Here is a 15,760-nt window from a genome sequence, read left to right on the forward strand (position 1 = left end):
TCATTGTATATTAACCTTGTGTCCAATGACCTTGCTATAGTTACCTATTCAAGGAGATTTTTTTTTTTTTGGTAATTATTTGAGATTTTCTACATAGACAATTATTTAATTTGCAAATAAAAACAATTTTATTTCTTCCTTCCCAAATTCTAATGTTAATTTTTTTGGATTTTTTTTTTTTTTTTTTTTTTTTTTGCACTAACTGCCTTCTAGTAAGATGTTGAATAGGAGTAATAAAAGGGACATCTTTGCCATGTTCCTGATCTTAGGGGAAACTGTACAGTTCTCTGCAGTATAACATTAGCTATAGGGTTTTTTGAAGATGTTCGTCCTCAAGTTGAAGAAGTTCCTCTCTATTTTTAGTTTGCTGAGAGTTTTTACATGAATGGGTGTTGGATTTTGTCAAGTGACTTTTCTGCATCAATTGATATCATTCAGATTTTCTTCTTTAGCCTGCTGACATGGTAGATTACACTGATTGATTCTGAATATTGAATGGAGACTTGCATATCTAGAATACATTCCACTTGATCATGATGTATAATTTTTTTACATTGTTGGATGAGATTTGCTAATATTTTCTTGAAGACTTTTGTATATATATTCTGAGAGATATTGGTCTATAGTTTGTCTTTATCTGCTTTTGATATTATGATAATGCTGGGCTCATAGAAGGAAATTAAGAAGTGTTCCCTCTGTTTCTATTTTCTGGACAAGACTGTGGCAAATTGGCATCATTTCTTCCTTAATGTTTTGTAGGATTACACAGTGAAAACACCTGAACCTAGTACTTTCCTTTTTCAAAGTTATTAATTACTGACTCAGTTTTTTAAAAAGTAGATATAGGCCTATTCAAATTACCTGTCTCTCTTTGTGTGAGTTTTGCGGGTTTGTGGTTTTCTAGGATTTTGTTCATTTTATTTAACTTATCAAATTTGTGGAAATACATTTATTTATAGTATTCCTTTGTTGTCCTTTTAATATCAATGGAATCAGTTGTATGATTCTACTTTCACTTCGATATTGGTAATTTGTGTCTTTTCGCTCTCTTTTTTTTCTTGGTTAGCCTGGGTAGAAGGTTATCAATTTTATAGATCTTTTCTAAGAACCAGCTTTAGGTTCTGTGGAATTTTCTCTTTTATTTCCTATTTTCAATTTCATTGATTTCTGCTCTAATTTTTGTTTTCTTACTTCTACTTCTTTAGGCTTAAATTGTTCTTCCTTGTCCAGTTTCCTAAGTGGAGAAACATAGATTACTGATTTTAGATCTTTCTTCTTTTCTAATGTATGCATTTAATGGAATGCATTTCTCTCTGATTCCTGCTTTTTCTGCATCCCACTTTTTTTTCTTTTTGGAGAAAGAGAGAGACAGAGAGTGTGGGCACACACACATAAGCAAGCGGGGTGGGGGAAGGGGCAGAGAGCGAGAGAATCTTAAGCAGGCTCCACACCCAGCACAGAGTCTTGATGCAGGGCTCAATCCCACAACCCTGAGATCATGACCTGAGCTGAAATCAAGTCAGATGCTTAACTGACTGAGCCACCCAGGTGCCCCTGCATCCCACACATTTTGATAAGTTGTATGCTCATTTTTATTTAGTTCAAAATATTTCTAAATTTTTCTTGAGACCTCTTCTTTGACCCAGGCATTATTTAGAAGTGTATTTTTAAATCTCCAAATACGGGGCATTTTCTACCTCTTTCTGTTATTGATTTGTAGTTTAATTCCTGTGTTGTCTGAGAACATACTTTTTATGATTTCTAGTCTTTTAAATTTGTTAAGATGTGTTTTATGGCCTATAGCGTGGTCTACTTTAGTGAGGGTTGTTATTCTATGTAATCTTGAGGAATATGTGTATCCTGCTGCTGTTGGATGGAATATTTCAAAAATGTCAAATAGATCAAGTTGATTGATAGGGATGTTCAGGTCTACTACATTCTTATTGCTTCTCTACCTGCTTGATCTATTAATTACTAAAAAAGGGCTTTTCATGTATCCAACTGCAGTAACAGATTCATCTATTTCTATTACTGTTTATCAACTTTTACCTTACATAATATGATGCTGTGTGTTTACGAAGATATATGTTATGGATTGTTATGTCTTCTTGGGAAAATGACCCCTTTATCATACAAAATGCCCTCTTTCTCCTTGATAATTTTTCTTGTTCTGAAGTTTTTTTGTGTGGAAATAATGTAGCTACTCCATCTTTTTTGTTTGTTTGTTTGTTTTGTTAGTGTTAGCATGGTACCTCTTTCTCCATTCTTAACCTGAGTCTTTATATTTATGGGTTTTTTCTTGGTGACAGTATGTGGTAGGTCTTGTTTTTGTAGTTACTTTGTCAATCTCTGCTTTTTTTTCTTTTTCCAAGTTTTTATTTAAATTCCAGATAGTTAACATACCGTGTTTCAGGTGTAGAATTTAGTGATTCATCACTTACATACAATCACAATAAGTTCCCTCCTTAATTCCCATCACCTATTTAACCCATCCCTCTGCCCACCTCCCCTCTGGTAATCATCAGTTTGTTCTCTATAGTTAAGAGTCTGTTTCTTGGTTTTCCTCTCTTTTTTTCTCTCCCTGTGTTCATTTGTTTTGTTTCTTAAATTCCACATATGAGTGAAATCATATGGTATTTGTTTTTCTCTGGCTGACTTATTTTGCTTAGCATAATACTCCATCCATATCGTTTGAAATGACAAGATTTCATTCTTTTTTAATGGCTGAGTAATATTTCATTGCATGTATGTGTATATGCATATATTACGTCTTCTTTATCCATTCATCAGTTGATGGGCATTTGGGTTCTTTCCATAATTTGGCTATTGTTGATAATGCTGCTATAAACATCAGGATGAATGTATCCCTTCGAAATAGTATTTTTGTATTCTTTAGCTAAATACTTAGTAGTGCAATTGCAGATTGTAGGGTAGTTCTATTTTTAACTTTTTGAGGAACCCCCATACTATTTTCCAGAGTGGATGCACGAGTCTGCATTCCAACCAATAGTGCAAGAGGGTTCCCCTTACTCCACATCCTGGCCAACACCTGTTGTTTTCTGTGTTGTTAATTTTAGCCATTCTGACTGCTGTGAAGTGATATCTCACTGTAGTTTTGATTTTTATTTCCCTGATGATGAGTGATGTTGAACATCTTTTCATGTGTCTGTTGGCCTTCTTGGGAAAATGTCTATTCATAATCTTCTGCCCATTTTTTAACAGGATTATTTGTTTTTTGGGTGTTGAGTTTTAAAAGTTCACTATAGATTTTGGATACCAACCCTTTATCAGATACATCATTGGCAAATATATTTTGATGAAGTCCAAATAGCTTATTTTTGCTTTTGTTTCCCTTGCCTCAGGAGACATATTTAGTAAGAAGTTGTCATGGCTAATGTCAAACAGGTTACTGCCTGTGTTCTCCTCTAGGATTTTAATGGTTTTCTGTCTCACATTTAGGTTTTTAATCCATTTTGAATTTATTTTTGTGTATGGTGTAAGAGAGTGGTCCAGTTTCATTCTTTTGCATGTTGCTATCCAGTTTTCCCACCACCATTTGTTGAAGGGACTCTTTTTCCCATTGGATATTCTTTTTTGCCTTGTCGAAGATTAATTGACCATGTAGTTGTGGGTTCATTTCAGGGTTTTCTATTCTGTTCTATTGATCTATGTGTCTGTTTTTGTGTCAGTACCATACTGTCTTGATCACTACAGCTTTGTAATACAACTTGAAGTCCGGAATTGTGATGCCTCAGTTTTCAGGGAACCCTCTTTTTCAACATTACTTTGGCTATTTGGAGTCTTTTGTAGTTCCATACAAATTTTAGGATTGTTTGTTCTAGCTCTGTGAAAAATGCTGTTTGTATTTTGATAGGGATTGCACTAAATGTATAGATTGCTTTGGGTAATATAGACTATTTTAACATTTGTTCTTCCAATCTGTGAGCATGCAATGTTTTTCCATTTCTTTGTGTCCTCTTCAATTTCTTTCATCAGTGTTTTATAGTTTTCAGAGTACAGATCTTTTACCTCTTTGGTTAGGTTTATCCATAGGTATCTTATTGTTTTTGGTGCAATAGTAAATGGGCCTGATTCCTTGGTTTCTCTTTCCACTGCTTCATTATTGGTGTAGAAAAATATAACAGATTTCTGTATGTTGATTCTGTATCCTGTGAGTTTACAGAATTTGTGTATCAATTCTAGCAAATTTTTGGTGGAGTCTTTTGGGTTTTCTATATAGAGTATCATGTCATCTGCAAATAGTGAAAGTTTGACTTCTTCCTTGCTGATTTGGATGCCTTTTATTTCTTTTTGTTGTCTGATTACTGTGGCTAGGACTTGCAGTACTATGTTAAGTAACAGTGGTTAGAGTAGACATCCCTGTCTTGTTCCTGATTATAGAAAGAAAGCTCTCAGTTTTTCCCCATTGAGGATGATATTAGCTGTAGGTTTTTTGTATATGGCCTTTATTATATCGAGGTATGTTCCTTCCAACCTTACTTTGCTGAGGGTTTTTATTATGAATGGATGTTGTACTTTGTCAAATGCCTTTTCTGCATCTATTGAAAGGATCATATGTTTTTTACCCTTTCTTTTATTAATGTGGTGTATCACATTGACTGATTTGCAAATATTGAACCACCCTTGCAGCCCAGTAATAAATCTCACTTGGTTGTGGTGAATGATTCTTTTAATGTACTGTTGGATTTGATTTGCTAGTATTTTATTGAGAATTTTTGCATCCGTGTTCATCAGGGATATTGGCCTGTAGTTCTCTCTTTTAATGGAGTCTTTGAATTTGGGATCAGGGTGATGCTGGTCTCATAGAATGAATTTGGAAGTTTTCCTTCCATTTCTATTTTTTGTAATAGTTTGAGAAGAATAGGTATTAACTCTTCTCTAAATGTTTAGTAGAATTCACCTGTGAAGCCATCTGGCCCTGGACTTTTGTTGGTTGGGAGATTTTTTATTACTGATTCAATTTCTTTGTTAGTAATCAATCTGTTCAAGTTTTCTATTTCTTCCTGTTTCAGTTTTGGTAGTTTATGTTTCTAGGAATTTACCAATTTCTTCCAAATTGCCCTATTTGTTAGTATATAGTTTCTCATAATATTCTCTTATAATTGTTTACATTTCTGTGGTGCTGGTTGTTATTTTGCTTCTCTTTTTTGTGATTTTATTTATTTGTGTCCTTTCTATTTTCTTTTTGGTAAGTCTGGTTAAGACTTTATCAATTTTATTAATTTTTTGAAAGAACCAGCTCCTGGTTTCATTGATCTGTTCTATTGTTTTTTTAGCTTCTGTATCATTTATTTCTGCTCTAATCTTTATTATTTCCCTTCTACTGCTGGCCATAGGCTTTGTTTGTTGTTCTTTTTCAAGCTCCTTTAGGTTTAAGGTTAGGTTGTTTATTTGAGATTTTTCTTGCTTCTTGAGGCAGGCCTGCATTGCTATATACTTCCCTCTTATGACTGCTTTGGCTGCATCCCAAAGGTTTTGAACTGTAGTGCTTTCATTTTCATTTGTTTCCATGTATTTTTTTTTTTTTGAGAGAGAGAGAGAAACTGCCCATGAGCATGGGGGGGTGGGGCAGAGGGAGAAGGGGAGAGAATCTTATGCAGGCCCCATGCCTAGCACAGAGCCCAGCTCGGGGCTAATCTCATGACCCTCAGATCATGACCTGAGAGTTGGACGCCCAACCGAGTCACCCAGAAACCCCTTTGTCTTTGTCTTTTCCATGTATTTTTAAATTTCTTCTTTGATATCCTGGTTGACTCATTCATTGTTTAGCAGCATGTTGTTTAACTTCCATGTATTTGTAGTCTTTCCAAATTTTTTCTTGTAGTTGACCTCGTTTCATAGCATTGTGGTCAGAAAATATGCACGGTATGATCTCAATCTTCTTGTACTTGTTGAGGCCTAATTTGTGAGCTAGTATGTGATCTATTCTGGAGATTGTCCCATGTGCATTTGAAAAGAATGTGTTTTCTTCTGCTTTAGGATGGAATGTTCTGAATATATGTGTTAAGTCCATCTGGTCCAGTGTGTCATTCAAAGTCATTCTTTCTTTGTTGATTTTCTGCTTAGATGATTTGTTCATTGATGTAAGTGGGGTGTTCAAGTCCCCTACTATTATTGTATTATTATAAATGAGTTCCTTTATGTTTGTTATTAATTGTTTTATATATTTGGGTGCTCCCATGTTGGCGGCATAAATATTTACAATTGTTAGATCTTCTTATTGGATGGTCCCCTTTATTATGATATAGTGTCCTTCACCTCTTGTTACAGTCTTTGGTTTAAAATCTAGTTTGTCTGATTAAGTATTGCTACTCTGGCTTTCTTTTGACATCCATTTGCATGAGAAATGTTTTTCCATCTCCTCACTCTCAATCTGCAGGTGACTTTAGGTCTAACATTAATCCCTTGTAGGCAGCATATAGATGGGTCTTGTTTTTTTAATCCATTATGATACCCTATGTCTTTTGATTAGAGAGTTTAGTCCATTTACATTCAGAGTAATTATTGATAGATATGCATTTAGTGCCATTTTATTATTTGTTCTGTTGTTTTTGGAGATTTTCTGTTCCATTTTTGTCTTTTCACTTTAGGTTTTTCCTTTCCACTCAGAGTCCCCTTTAATATGTCTTGCAGGGCCGGTTTAGTGGTCATGAACTCCTTTGGGTTTTTTTGTCTGAGAAACTCTTTATCTCTCCTTCTATTCTGAATGATAGCCTTGCTGGATAGATTATCTTTGGCTGCAGATTTTCCCCATTCAGCACATTGAATATATCATGCCACTCTCTTCTGGCTTGCCAAATTTCTGTTGAGAGATCTGCAGCTAACCTTATGGGTCCTCCCTTGTAAGTTAGGGATTTCTTTTGTCTTGATGCTTTTAGGATTTTTTCTTTATTGCTATATTTTGCAAATTTAATTGCAATATGTCTTGGTGTTGGCCTGCTTTTGTTGATTTTGATGGGAGTTCTCTGTGCCTCTTGGATTTGGATGTCTTGTTTCCTTCCCCAGATTAGGGAAGTTTTCAGCTATTATTTCCTCAAATAAATTTTCTGCACCCTTCTCTCTCTCTTCTTCTGGGACTCCTATGATAAGAATGTTATTATGCTTTATGGAGTCACTGAGTTCCCTAAGTCTATTCTCGTCTTCTGTAATTATTCTTCCTCTCTTTTGTTCAGCTTCATTATTTTCCATTATTTTATCTTCTATGTCACTTATTTGTTCCTCTGCTTCTTCCATCATGGTCATCACATCCATTCTGTTTCAAATCTCAGTTGTTATATTTTTCGTTTCTGACTTGATTGTTTTTTAACTCTTTCATCTCTGCAGTAAGGGCCTCCCTGAAGTCTTCCATTCTCTTAAGCCCAGTGAGTATCCTTATGGTTATTTCTTTAAATTCTCCCTCAAGTGTATTACTTATATCTGTTTCAATTAGATCTCTGGCTGTGACCTTATCATTGTTTCATTTGGGATGAATTCCTCCATCTTGGCATTTTATCTAAGTCTCTGTCTTATTCTCTGTGTTAGAAAAACCCATTATGTTTCCTGCTCCTGAGAGTAATGGCTTTATGAAGAAAAGGTCATACAGTGTCCGGGACCTGGTGTTTCAGGGAGTGTGTCTGGTGTGTGCTATGTGCACTCTGCTGTTGTGTTTTGGCTGCTCTATCCTTCAGGTTAGTCATCTTCAGAGGCTCTCCTTGTCTGCACTGGGCAGTGTTTGGTCCTTGGTCAGATTGTGGTAAGTTTTAACTAGGTGTGCTCAGGTCTGCTTGTTAAATGAAACCTGATGCTACTTCCACTAGAACAGAACAATCTGGTAAGGAGACATGGTATGGGCAGGGGTTTCTGCTGGTCTTCTAGGGAAGAGGCTCATTGTGCTGGGACTGAGGCGAACTTGACCAAAAAGGGCAGTATTGACAGAGCACAGGGATGTGGGACTTGGTGTAAGCAGGTTAGGCAGCCAGTGTCAGTGCTGTGCTGTTTACTGCAGGTGGTTCTGTGTTTATGCTGAGGGGTGGGTGAGGGAAATGGTACCAGCCAGCTGCTTTGTCCCCAGAGAGGGGTCTCCATGCTTGCTGCTCTCAGGAAAGCACTCCTAGAAGAGTGAATAATCTCCCCCTGTGCATCCCAGGCATTTTTCAGATAGCTGTTTTCATGCTGTCTGCCTCTGGGTTGCTTGCCTGCCTTTTCTCCTGCAGCAGCACAGTGCCCTCCAAGCTCTATCCCAGCCAAACCTGCTGACTTTTAAAACTCCAAACTTGGGGCACCTGGGTGACTCATTGGTAAGGTGACTGATTCTGGATTTCAGCTCAGGTCATGATTTGGAGGTCGTGAGATTGAGTCCTGTGTCAGGCTCTGTGCTTGGCATGGAGTTTGCTTGGGATTCTCTCCCTTTCCCTCTGCCCCTCCCCCTGCTTGCACTTGCTCTCTCTATTCTGCTCTAAAAAAATAAATAAATAACATTTTTTAAACTCAAAACTTTAGGGATGTGCTGTAGTGGGAGCCTATGCTGGTCTTCTGAGGGAGGGTCTCACTGTGCTGGGACTGAGGGAGATCTAACTGAAAAGGGCAGTCGTGCCAGAGTGCAGGGGTTGGGACTTGGAGCAAGCAGGCTAGACTGACCTTTTGGGACTGAGCTGCCCTAGTCAGGTGGCTCTGTGCTTAGGCTGAGGGGTGGGGGACAGAAATGTGCTCACTGGCAACTTTGTCCCTGGAGAGGCACTTCTGTGAATGCTACCTCTCAGGGACGTGCTCCAAGAAGAGTGAATAATCTCCCCACTGCCTGCCCAGGTGACCCTCATGTTGCACCGTCTGTCCCAGGGTTGTTTCCCTGCCTTCCCTCCAGGAGCAAGGCGGCACCCTCAGGGCTCTATCTCACCACGCCCACCAACCTTTAAAACTCCAGTCTTCAAGCCCCGCTGGTTGTAAGAACTCATGAAAATCAACCCTTCTCATTTTCCCAGCCAGTGGCTTTGGGGAAGTGTTCTCCTTGTGTGTATCCCTGTGTTCTCTCTCTCTCAACTTTCTCCGCAACCAGGGCTCCCTCCTCTCCGCAGCACCCATGATCTGTATCTGTATCTCCCCTAAACCATGTCTCTGCACTTCCTACCTTCCTCAGTGTGGCCTCTACTCTCCCTGTAGTCATGCAGTTTGTTCTGTCAGTCCTCAGGTTGATTTCTTGGGTATTCAGAATGATTTGATAATTATCTAGTTGTGTTCGAGGGACAAGATGAACCTGGGGTCCTCCTACTATGCCGCCATCTTAGTTCCCCCACAGACAATCTCTGCTTTTAATATTTAGTATTAAAATATTAGTATTTAGACCATTCACACTGAGTGTAATTATTTATATACTGTATTAATATCTACCATGTTTGTTATTGTTCCTTATTCCTTGCATTTGCTTTGTTTCTTTTTCCTTCTCTTTTTCTGCCTTGTCTGGTTTTAAGTTAGCATTTTATATGATCCCATCTTGTCTCTTCTATTAACATATCAGTTGTAGTTCTTTTCAAATGTTTTTAGTGGTTGCCTAGAGATTTCAGTATACACTTTATACCGTTTCATCTGTAGCACAGATACCTTGTAACGGAGTATTCCCAATTCCTTCTTCCCATCCCTTACGATATTACTGTCATTCATTGCACTCATCTGTACCTTGTAATCATCATTTGTTCCAATCAGAGAATGTCCTTGAGCTGCTGCTTGACTGCCATCTTGGGTTTCTTTTTAATGTTTCTGGGATTAGATCCACTGGTTTCTAATTTTCACATCTTCCTCAATATTGGATTACATGCCTCTTTTTCTGAATCCAACACGTTGAATTTTTTTAAAGATTTATTTATTTTAAAGAGAGAGAGTGAGTGTGGGGAGGCAGAGGGAGAAGGAGAAAGACAATCTCAAGCAGGCTCCATACCCAGCGCAGAGCCCAATGCAGGGCTCTGTCTCATGGCCCTGAGATCATGAACTGAGGCAAAATGAAGAGTCAGACACTTAACTGACTGAGCCACCCAGGCACCCCCCTATTAAATGTTTTTAAGACTGGGTGTGTGTTGCTCAGTATCAGACATCTATTTATTAGATAAATAAATAAACTAGAACCATACTAGGTGACTTAGTTTTAAAACTTTTTATATACATAAAGGAAATAAAGAAAATTGTAGGAAAAACACTCAAGATGGATATTTGTAAAGTAAAATTTCTGAGCCTTACATATCTGAAGTTGTCTTGATTAGCACTGAGTATTGAAGAGCTGGCTTTACAGTCACTGTTACTGATGAGATGTCACTCTCAAGTTATTCTTGCCGTCATTCCTCCATAGTTGACCAGTTTCTTGATTCTTACTGGAGTTTTAAGTTTTTCTCTTTGTTTTTTAGGTGTTGTCATTTCATAACGAGGTGCTTTGGTTTATGTCTTTTTGAATTCATTTTTCTAAGTACCCTTTAAAAAAAATTCATGTCCTTCTACTCCGTGGTATCTTTTTAAGTAATTCTCTTAACATATTCCTCCTCTGCAATTTCCTTGCACAGCTTTCTTGACTCCAATTAGGTGGCTATTAGACCACCTAAATTTATCTTAATGCTCTCATATTTTCTTTCAAATCTACTTTTTTTTCCCTTTTAATCTCTTACTTTTCTGGGAAACTTCTTCAACTTTATTTTACAACCATTTTAGTAAATTTTAGTAAATTTCCAAAAATCAATATAAAAATTATGTAAGACCATAATCACTTTCTTTCTTTGTATCCTGGGGTACAGTGTGTATTCTCAAATATCTCTAAAAAATATTAGAGGTTTTGAAAGTTTCTCATTTCCTACAATATCTCTGTTTCTCCTAGGATAACTTTTTTTTCTTTTTGTATGTTGTTCTTTCTGATATTTGAGAATTTTTTCAAAACTCTGCTGACCTGTGGTTATCTGTTCCTACTTAAGAGAAAGCTCTGGAAATCAACTGATGTGATTCACTAAATTAAAGAATAAAGAAGGAAAATCATATAAATATCTCAGCAGACGCACTTGATAATATTCAACATCTGTCCATGAGAAAACTCTCAGCAAACTAGGAATAGACAGTAACTTCTTCAGTCTCATTAAAAATACACACACACACACACACACACACACACAGTGTATACAGCAAACATCATACTTAATGGTGATACTAAGTGCTTTTTTTCTAAGATTGGAAACAAGACAAGGATGTCCACTCTCATTACTTTTCTTCAACATTGTGTCTAAACTCCTAATCAGTACAATAAGAAAGAAAAAGAAATAATTGTTGGAAAAAAAAAAAGTAAAGGAGTTTACTTGCTGGTGACATGATTATTTATTTTCTATAAAATCCAAAAAAAATCTACAAATACATTACTGGAATACAAGAATTTAGCAGGGTTATAAATACATGGTTAATATTTTCAAAAACCAGTTTTATTCCCATCCAATTATAACAAGCAATTTAAAAAACAATACCATTTAAAGCAATACCAGCTTAAAAAGCAACACCATTTCTAGTTAGGAATAAGTTTAATGAAAGATGTGTATGACTTCTTTTTTTTTTAATTTAATTTAGTTAACACATAGTGTATTATTAGTATCGGGGTAGAATTTAGTGATTCATCAGTTGCATATAACATCCAGTGCTCATTACATCAAGTGCCCTCCTGAATGTCCATCACCCAATTACCCCATCCCCCCACCGACCTTCCCTCCAGCAACCCTCAGTTTGTTCCCTATAGTTAAGAGTCTCCTATGGTTTACCTCCCTCTCTGTTTTAATCTTAGTTTATTTTTCCTTCCCTTCCCCTATGTTCATCGTTTTGTTTCTTAAATTCCCCAGTCTAGATGTATATGACTTCTTTACTGAAAACACTTCTAGAAGGAAAACTAAATAAATGGAGAGCTATACAATGTTGACAGATTGGAGCTCAATATTGTTAAGATATCATTTGTAACCAAATTTATCTGAAGGTTCAATGCAAACTGTATAAAAATCCAAAAGGCTTTTCTTCTAGAAATTGACAAATAGATTTTAAGAGACATATGGAATACCAAAAGACCTAGAAAAGCCAAGACAATTTTTCCCTAACTGACTTCAAGACTTTCTATAAACTATAGTGTGCAAGCCAATTTGCTATTGGCATAAGGATAAACAAATAGATCAGTGGTACAGAATAGAAAATCCATAAATAGACCCATGCTTACATTACAAATTGCTTTTTGAATATTTTCATTAACTTGTGGTAGGCAAAGATTTCTTAGTACATTAAAGTTATTATTAAAGTTATGAACCACAGAAGAAAAGAATTGATGGATTTGGCTTCCTCAAAATTAAAAATTTCTCCTCATCAAAACACACGGTTAAGTAAACCACAGACTGGAAGAAAATGTTTGTGATACATAAATTAAACAAAAACACTTCTTTCCATAATATAAAACAAACTGCTACACATCAATAAGTAGTAAAAAACAACCAAACAATATAAATGGGTCAAAAACTTGAACAGACACTTTACAAAAGATGCATGAATTGCCAATAAGCATATGAAAACATGCTCAATATCATTAGTCATTAAAGGAATGCAAATTAAAACTATATGAGATCCCACATCATACTCATGAGAATTGCTAAAATTAGAAAAACTATCTCTAATAGACTTTGAAAAACAGTTTGGCAGATTCTAAACTGGCTAAACATACTCACGCAATGATCCACTCCTAATTACCCAAGAGAAATGAAAACATCATGCCATAAAAAGACATGTACAAGAACAACAGGTTTATATCATACAAGTCCCAAACTGGAATCAAGCTAAATGTCCATCCCAGGAAAATGAATAAGCAGATTGCGGTAGGTCCACACAATGGAATACCTTCAACTACAAAAAGGAACAAACTTCCATTCATCCAACAGCATGGATGATGAGCAAATGCCAGGCACGAAGCATACATGATGTATTATTCCACGTATGTGAAACCCAGTAAGAGGCAAAATTCACACATGGTGACAGAAAGGTCAGCAATGTTTGCCTTTGAGAGGCTGCCTGGCTCTAGGTGGTCAGCTTGTAGGGTGAGGGGTTAGAGGTGCACTGTTCTGTTCTCCATTTAAAAAATAACATAAGTTTTCAGCACCATGTCTCACTTGTGATCTCTACTGCCTCTTCAGGGTTCTTCAGGGCATACCGGTGTTTTTCTGACCTCTGGAAGCATCCTCCACCTACAACAGCAGTTAGCACTCTTCTGACCACTTTTGTCATATAGATTTTGGTTGAAATTTCTCTTGTGCTCATTGCCCCGCCGTTCTCTTTGTCACTGTGAATCCAATTTCTTTATTATCGTTTTAGCAGGGCTTTTAATGAAAGAGAAGACAAATGCTTCTTTTCAATCTGCAATCTTTGACCTGGAACATTTCTTTTGCAGGAATTTGACACAATAATTTGACGTTATTATTCCCTGAGGCATACTAAGTACTTGGGAAGTGGCAATAATTCTCTTCTGGTTTGACAAAGAAAGCTTCTAAGTCTTCATAATACAAGATGTTGATTAAAACATTATTATCAGAGCAATAAAATGATCAACTAAAAATTGGAATTATAGACTCAAGTTTAAAATTACTTTCACAGGAAACATCAGTGATTTCTGAAATTCAAATGCCTGAAAAGATTCACTATATATAACAATAACACAGACAGATTTATATTAACACAAAGTAGGACCAGATGTCCCAGGAAAAATGTTTGATATTCTTGTGAAATTATCAATTTATACTGTTTCATGTCACTATTAACCACATCTTATCCTTTATAAATTAACTTTATAATGTAGGATGGCATTTCTCTTAACAGCTATAGGGAGAGAGCTGGTTTTTAGCTTTCTGATATTTTTTTTCTCTCAGTTGTTAAGTATTTTCAAGGTTAGACTTCTATCCCATTGCTTTCCTTTTTCCAAAACTGTTTTATTGGAGTATAGTTTATTCCATTGCTTTTCATTTCCTCTGTTCACTCCATCTCAATTTTGTTTAAATTTAAATTTTTTTAATTACAAAAATACTTCAGATATGTGAAGGTATCTTTACAATGGCTTTGATCCAGACAGACTGGAATAGATTTTTTCAGTCCCACATTTAAGTCTTTCTTAACCTCCGTGCTTTCTTCAGCATATCTTTGCTTATTATTTCAATTCCATTTTTTCTGTCTCTGCTCAGCACTATTTACTTTATATATGTTAGTTTTTCCCAGCTTATTCTTCATATATAAATCTTACAGCCTCCACAAGCATCTTGGAATCTGGATGACCATTTTCACATAGTATCCTTCCTTCCTAGGGCATCCACAGAAGACCAGAACATTGATGACAGACTTATCTATGAGACTCTATTCAAACACTTCAAAAGACACAAGGTGGAGATTTCAAATGCAGTAAAAAAGCCATTTCCTTTCTTTGAGTGCCTCCGGGACCGTGAACTCATCACCAATAAACTGTATGACGTAAGTGATGTTTATTATGTCATGATCTGGTAAACCGGCCCCAAATGAAGTTATATTTTGATATCCTGGACCCAAACATCAAGCACAACTAACCGATTGAGTCTCCTATGAGTGGGGACTTTTTCAAGTATTGTTGCAAGTGTTCCTGTAAGGTAAAAAGGAAAAGGAGAATCAGTTGTCACCAGGGACAATCTTGCTTCTCTCTGAAGGAATGGTGCTCTGTGCTGCCCCCTGGAGTTGGGCTGAAGAGCATATCGAGTGGGCTGAATCTGAAACAGGAGCGCTCTATAGATGTATATAATGCTTTGTAGGAATGCGTAGAATATAACATAAACTGAGAATTAAAGGTAATTTTAATGAATTGATGTATAACTTAAATGAGTTAATTTAATAAAATAATAGCACATATCATTTTTTAAAAATTTTATTATGTTATGTTAGTCACCATACAATACATCATTAGTTTTTGATGTGGTGATCCATGATCCATTGTTTTCGTATAACACCCAGTGCTCCATGCAGTACATGCCCTCCTTAATACCTGTCACCGGGCTAACCAATCCCCCCTCGCCCCTCCCCTCTAAAACCCTGTTTGTTTCTCAGAGTCCACAGTCTCTCATAGTTCATCTCTCAACACATATCATTTCAATGGACATCAGTTTGAGTGCTTAGATCTGAGAACATTAAAACCTACAGGCAGTTGATGTCCTGTTAGGACAAAATTTGGGAATTGATGATTATTATTCTTTCGCTAGCAGTTTTCAGTTTTTAGGTTTTTTTTTTCTTTTTCTCTTTCTTTTTTTATGGTATTTCTGGACTTTTAGAATTTGGGTTTGATTTTAGCAATAGGCATTGCTGGAGATACAGAGATTCAAGTCTTCTCTTTGCTGGATGAATACGCTTTCTCTATGGCCAAATTCATAAAAGAGGAGAACTGTCACCTGGTTTCCTTGAGTTCTTCCAGGCCAAGTCAGTCCTGGGGAAAGGGTAAGGTCGTCCATACAACAGGACAGCTGCTCATCACCTCTTAGTCTATTCCTAAAATATCTGACCAGGTTCTTAAAGGGCTACATATCATTTAACTTTGAACCCACTGTTGTTCTTCAAAATTGCTCTTACTTACATCTAATATAAATGAAGGTGAGGAGATCTGTTTCACACGTGAGTATTTTTAAGGAGGAAGGGTTTACTTGTTTCACTTAGTATCTATACAAATAAATAGAAATTCTAAAACTTTATATGAGAAGATACCTATGGAGGAAATTGG

The 15,760-nt window shown here is 36.4% G+C and overlaps 1 protein-coding gene across 10 annotated transcripts in view; it reads left to right on the forward strand.

Moving 5' to 3' along the window:
* Window positions 1-15,760, forward strand: part of SP100 (SP100 nuclear antigen) — a 95,974-nt gene that overhangs the window by 16,489 nt on the left and 63,725 nt on the right. For all 10 annotated transcript variants that reach the window (XR_013447404.1, XM_078071442.1, XM_078071443.1 and 7 more), the window contains exon 2: window positions 14,331-14,493. Coding sequence is in view for 9 of the 10 variants with exons in the window: in XM_078071442.1 (XP_077927568.1) it covers window positions 14,331-14,493 (163 nt within the window). In the remaining variant the exon portion in view is untranslated. The remainder of the gene's footprint in view (window positions 1-14,330; window positions 14,494-15,760) is intronic.

This window comes from Halichoerus grypus, chromosome 4, assembly GCF_964656455.1.
Source record: "Halichoerus grypus chromosome 4, mHalGry1.hap1.1, whole genome shotgun sequence".
Classification (NCBI taxonomy): Eukaryota; Metazoa; Chordata; class Mammalia; order Carnivora; family Phocidae; genus Halichoerus; species Halichoerus grypus.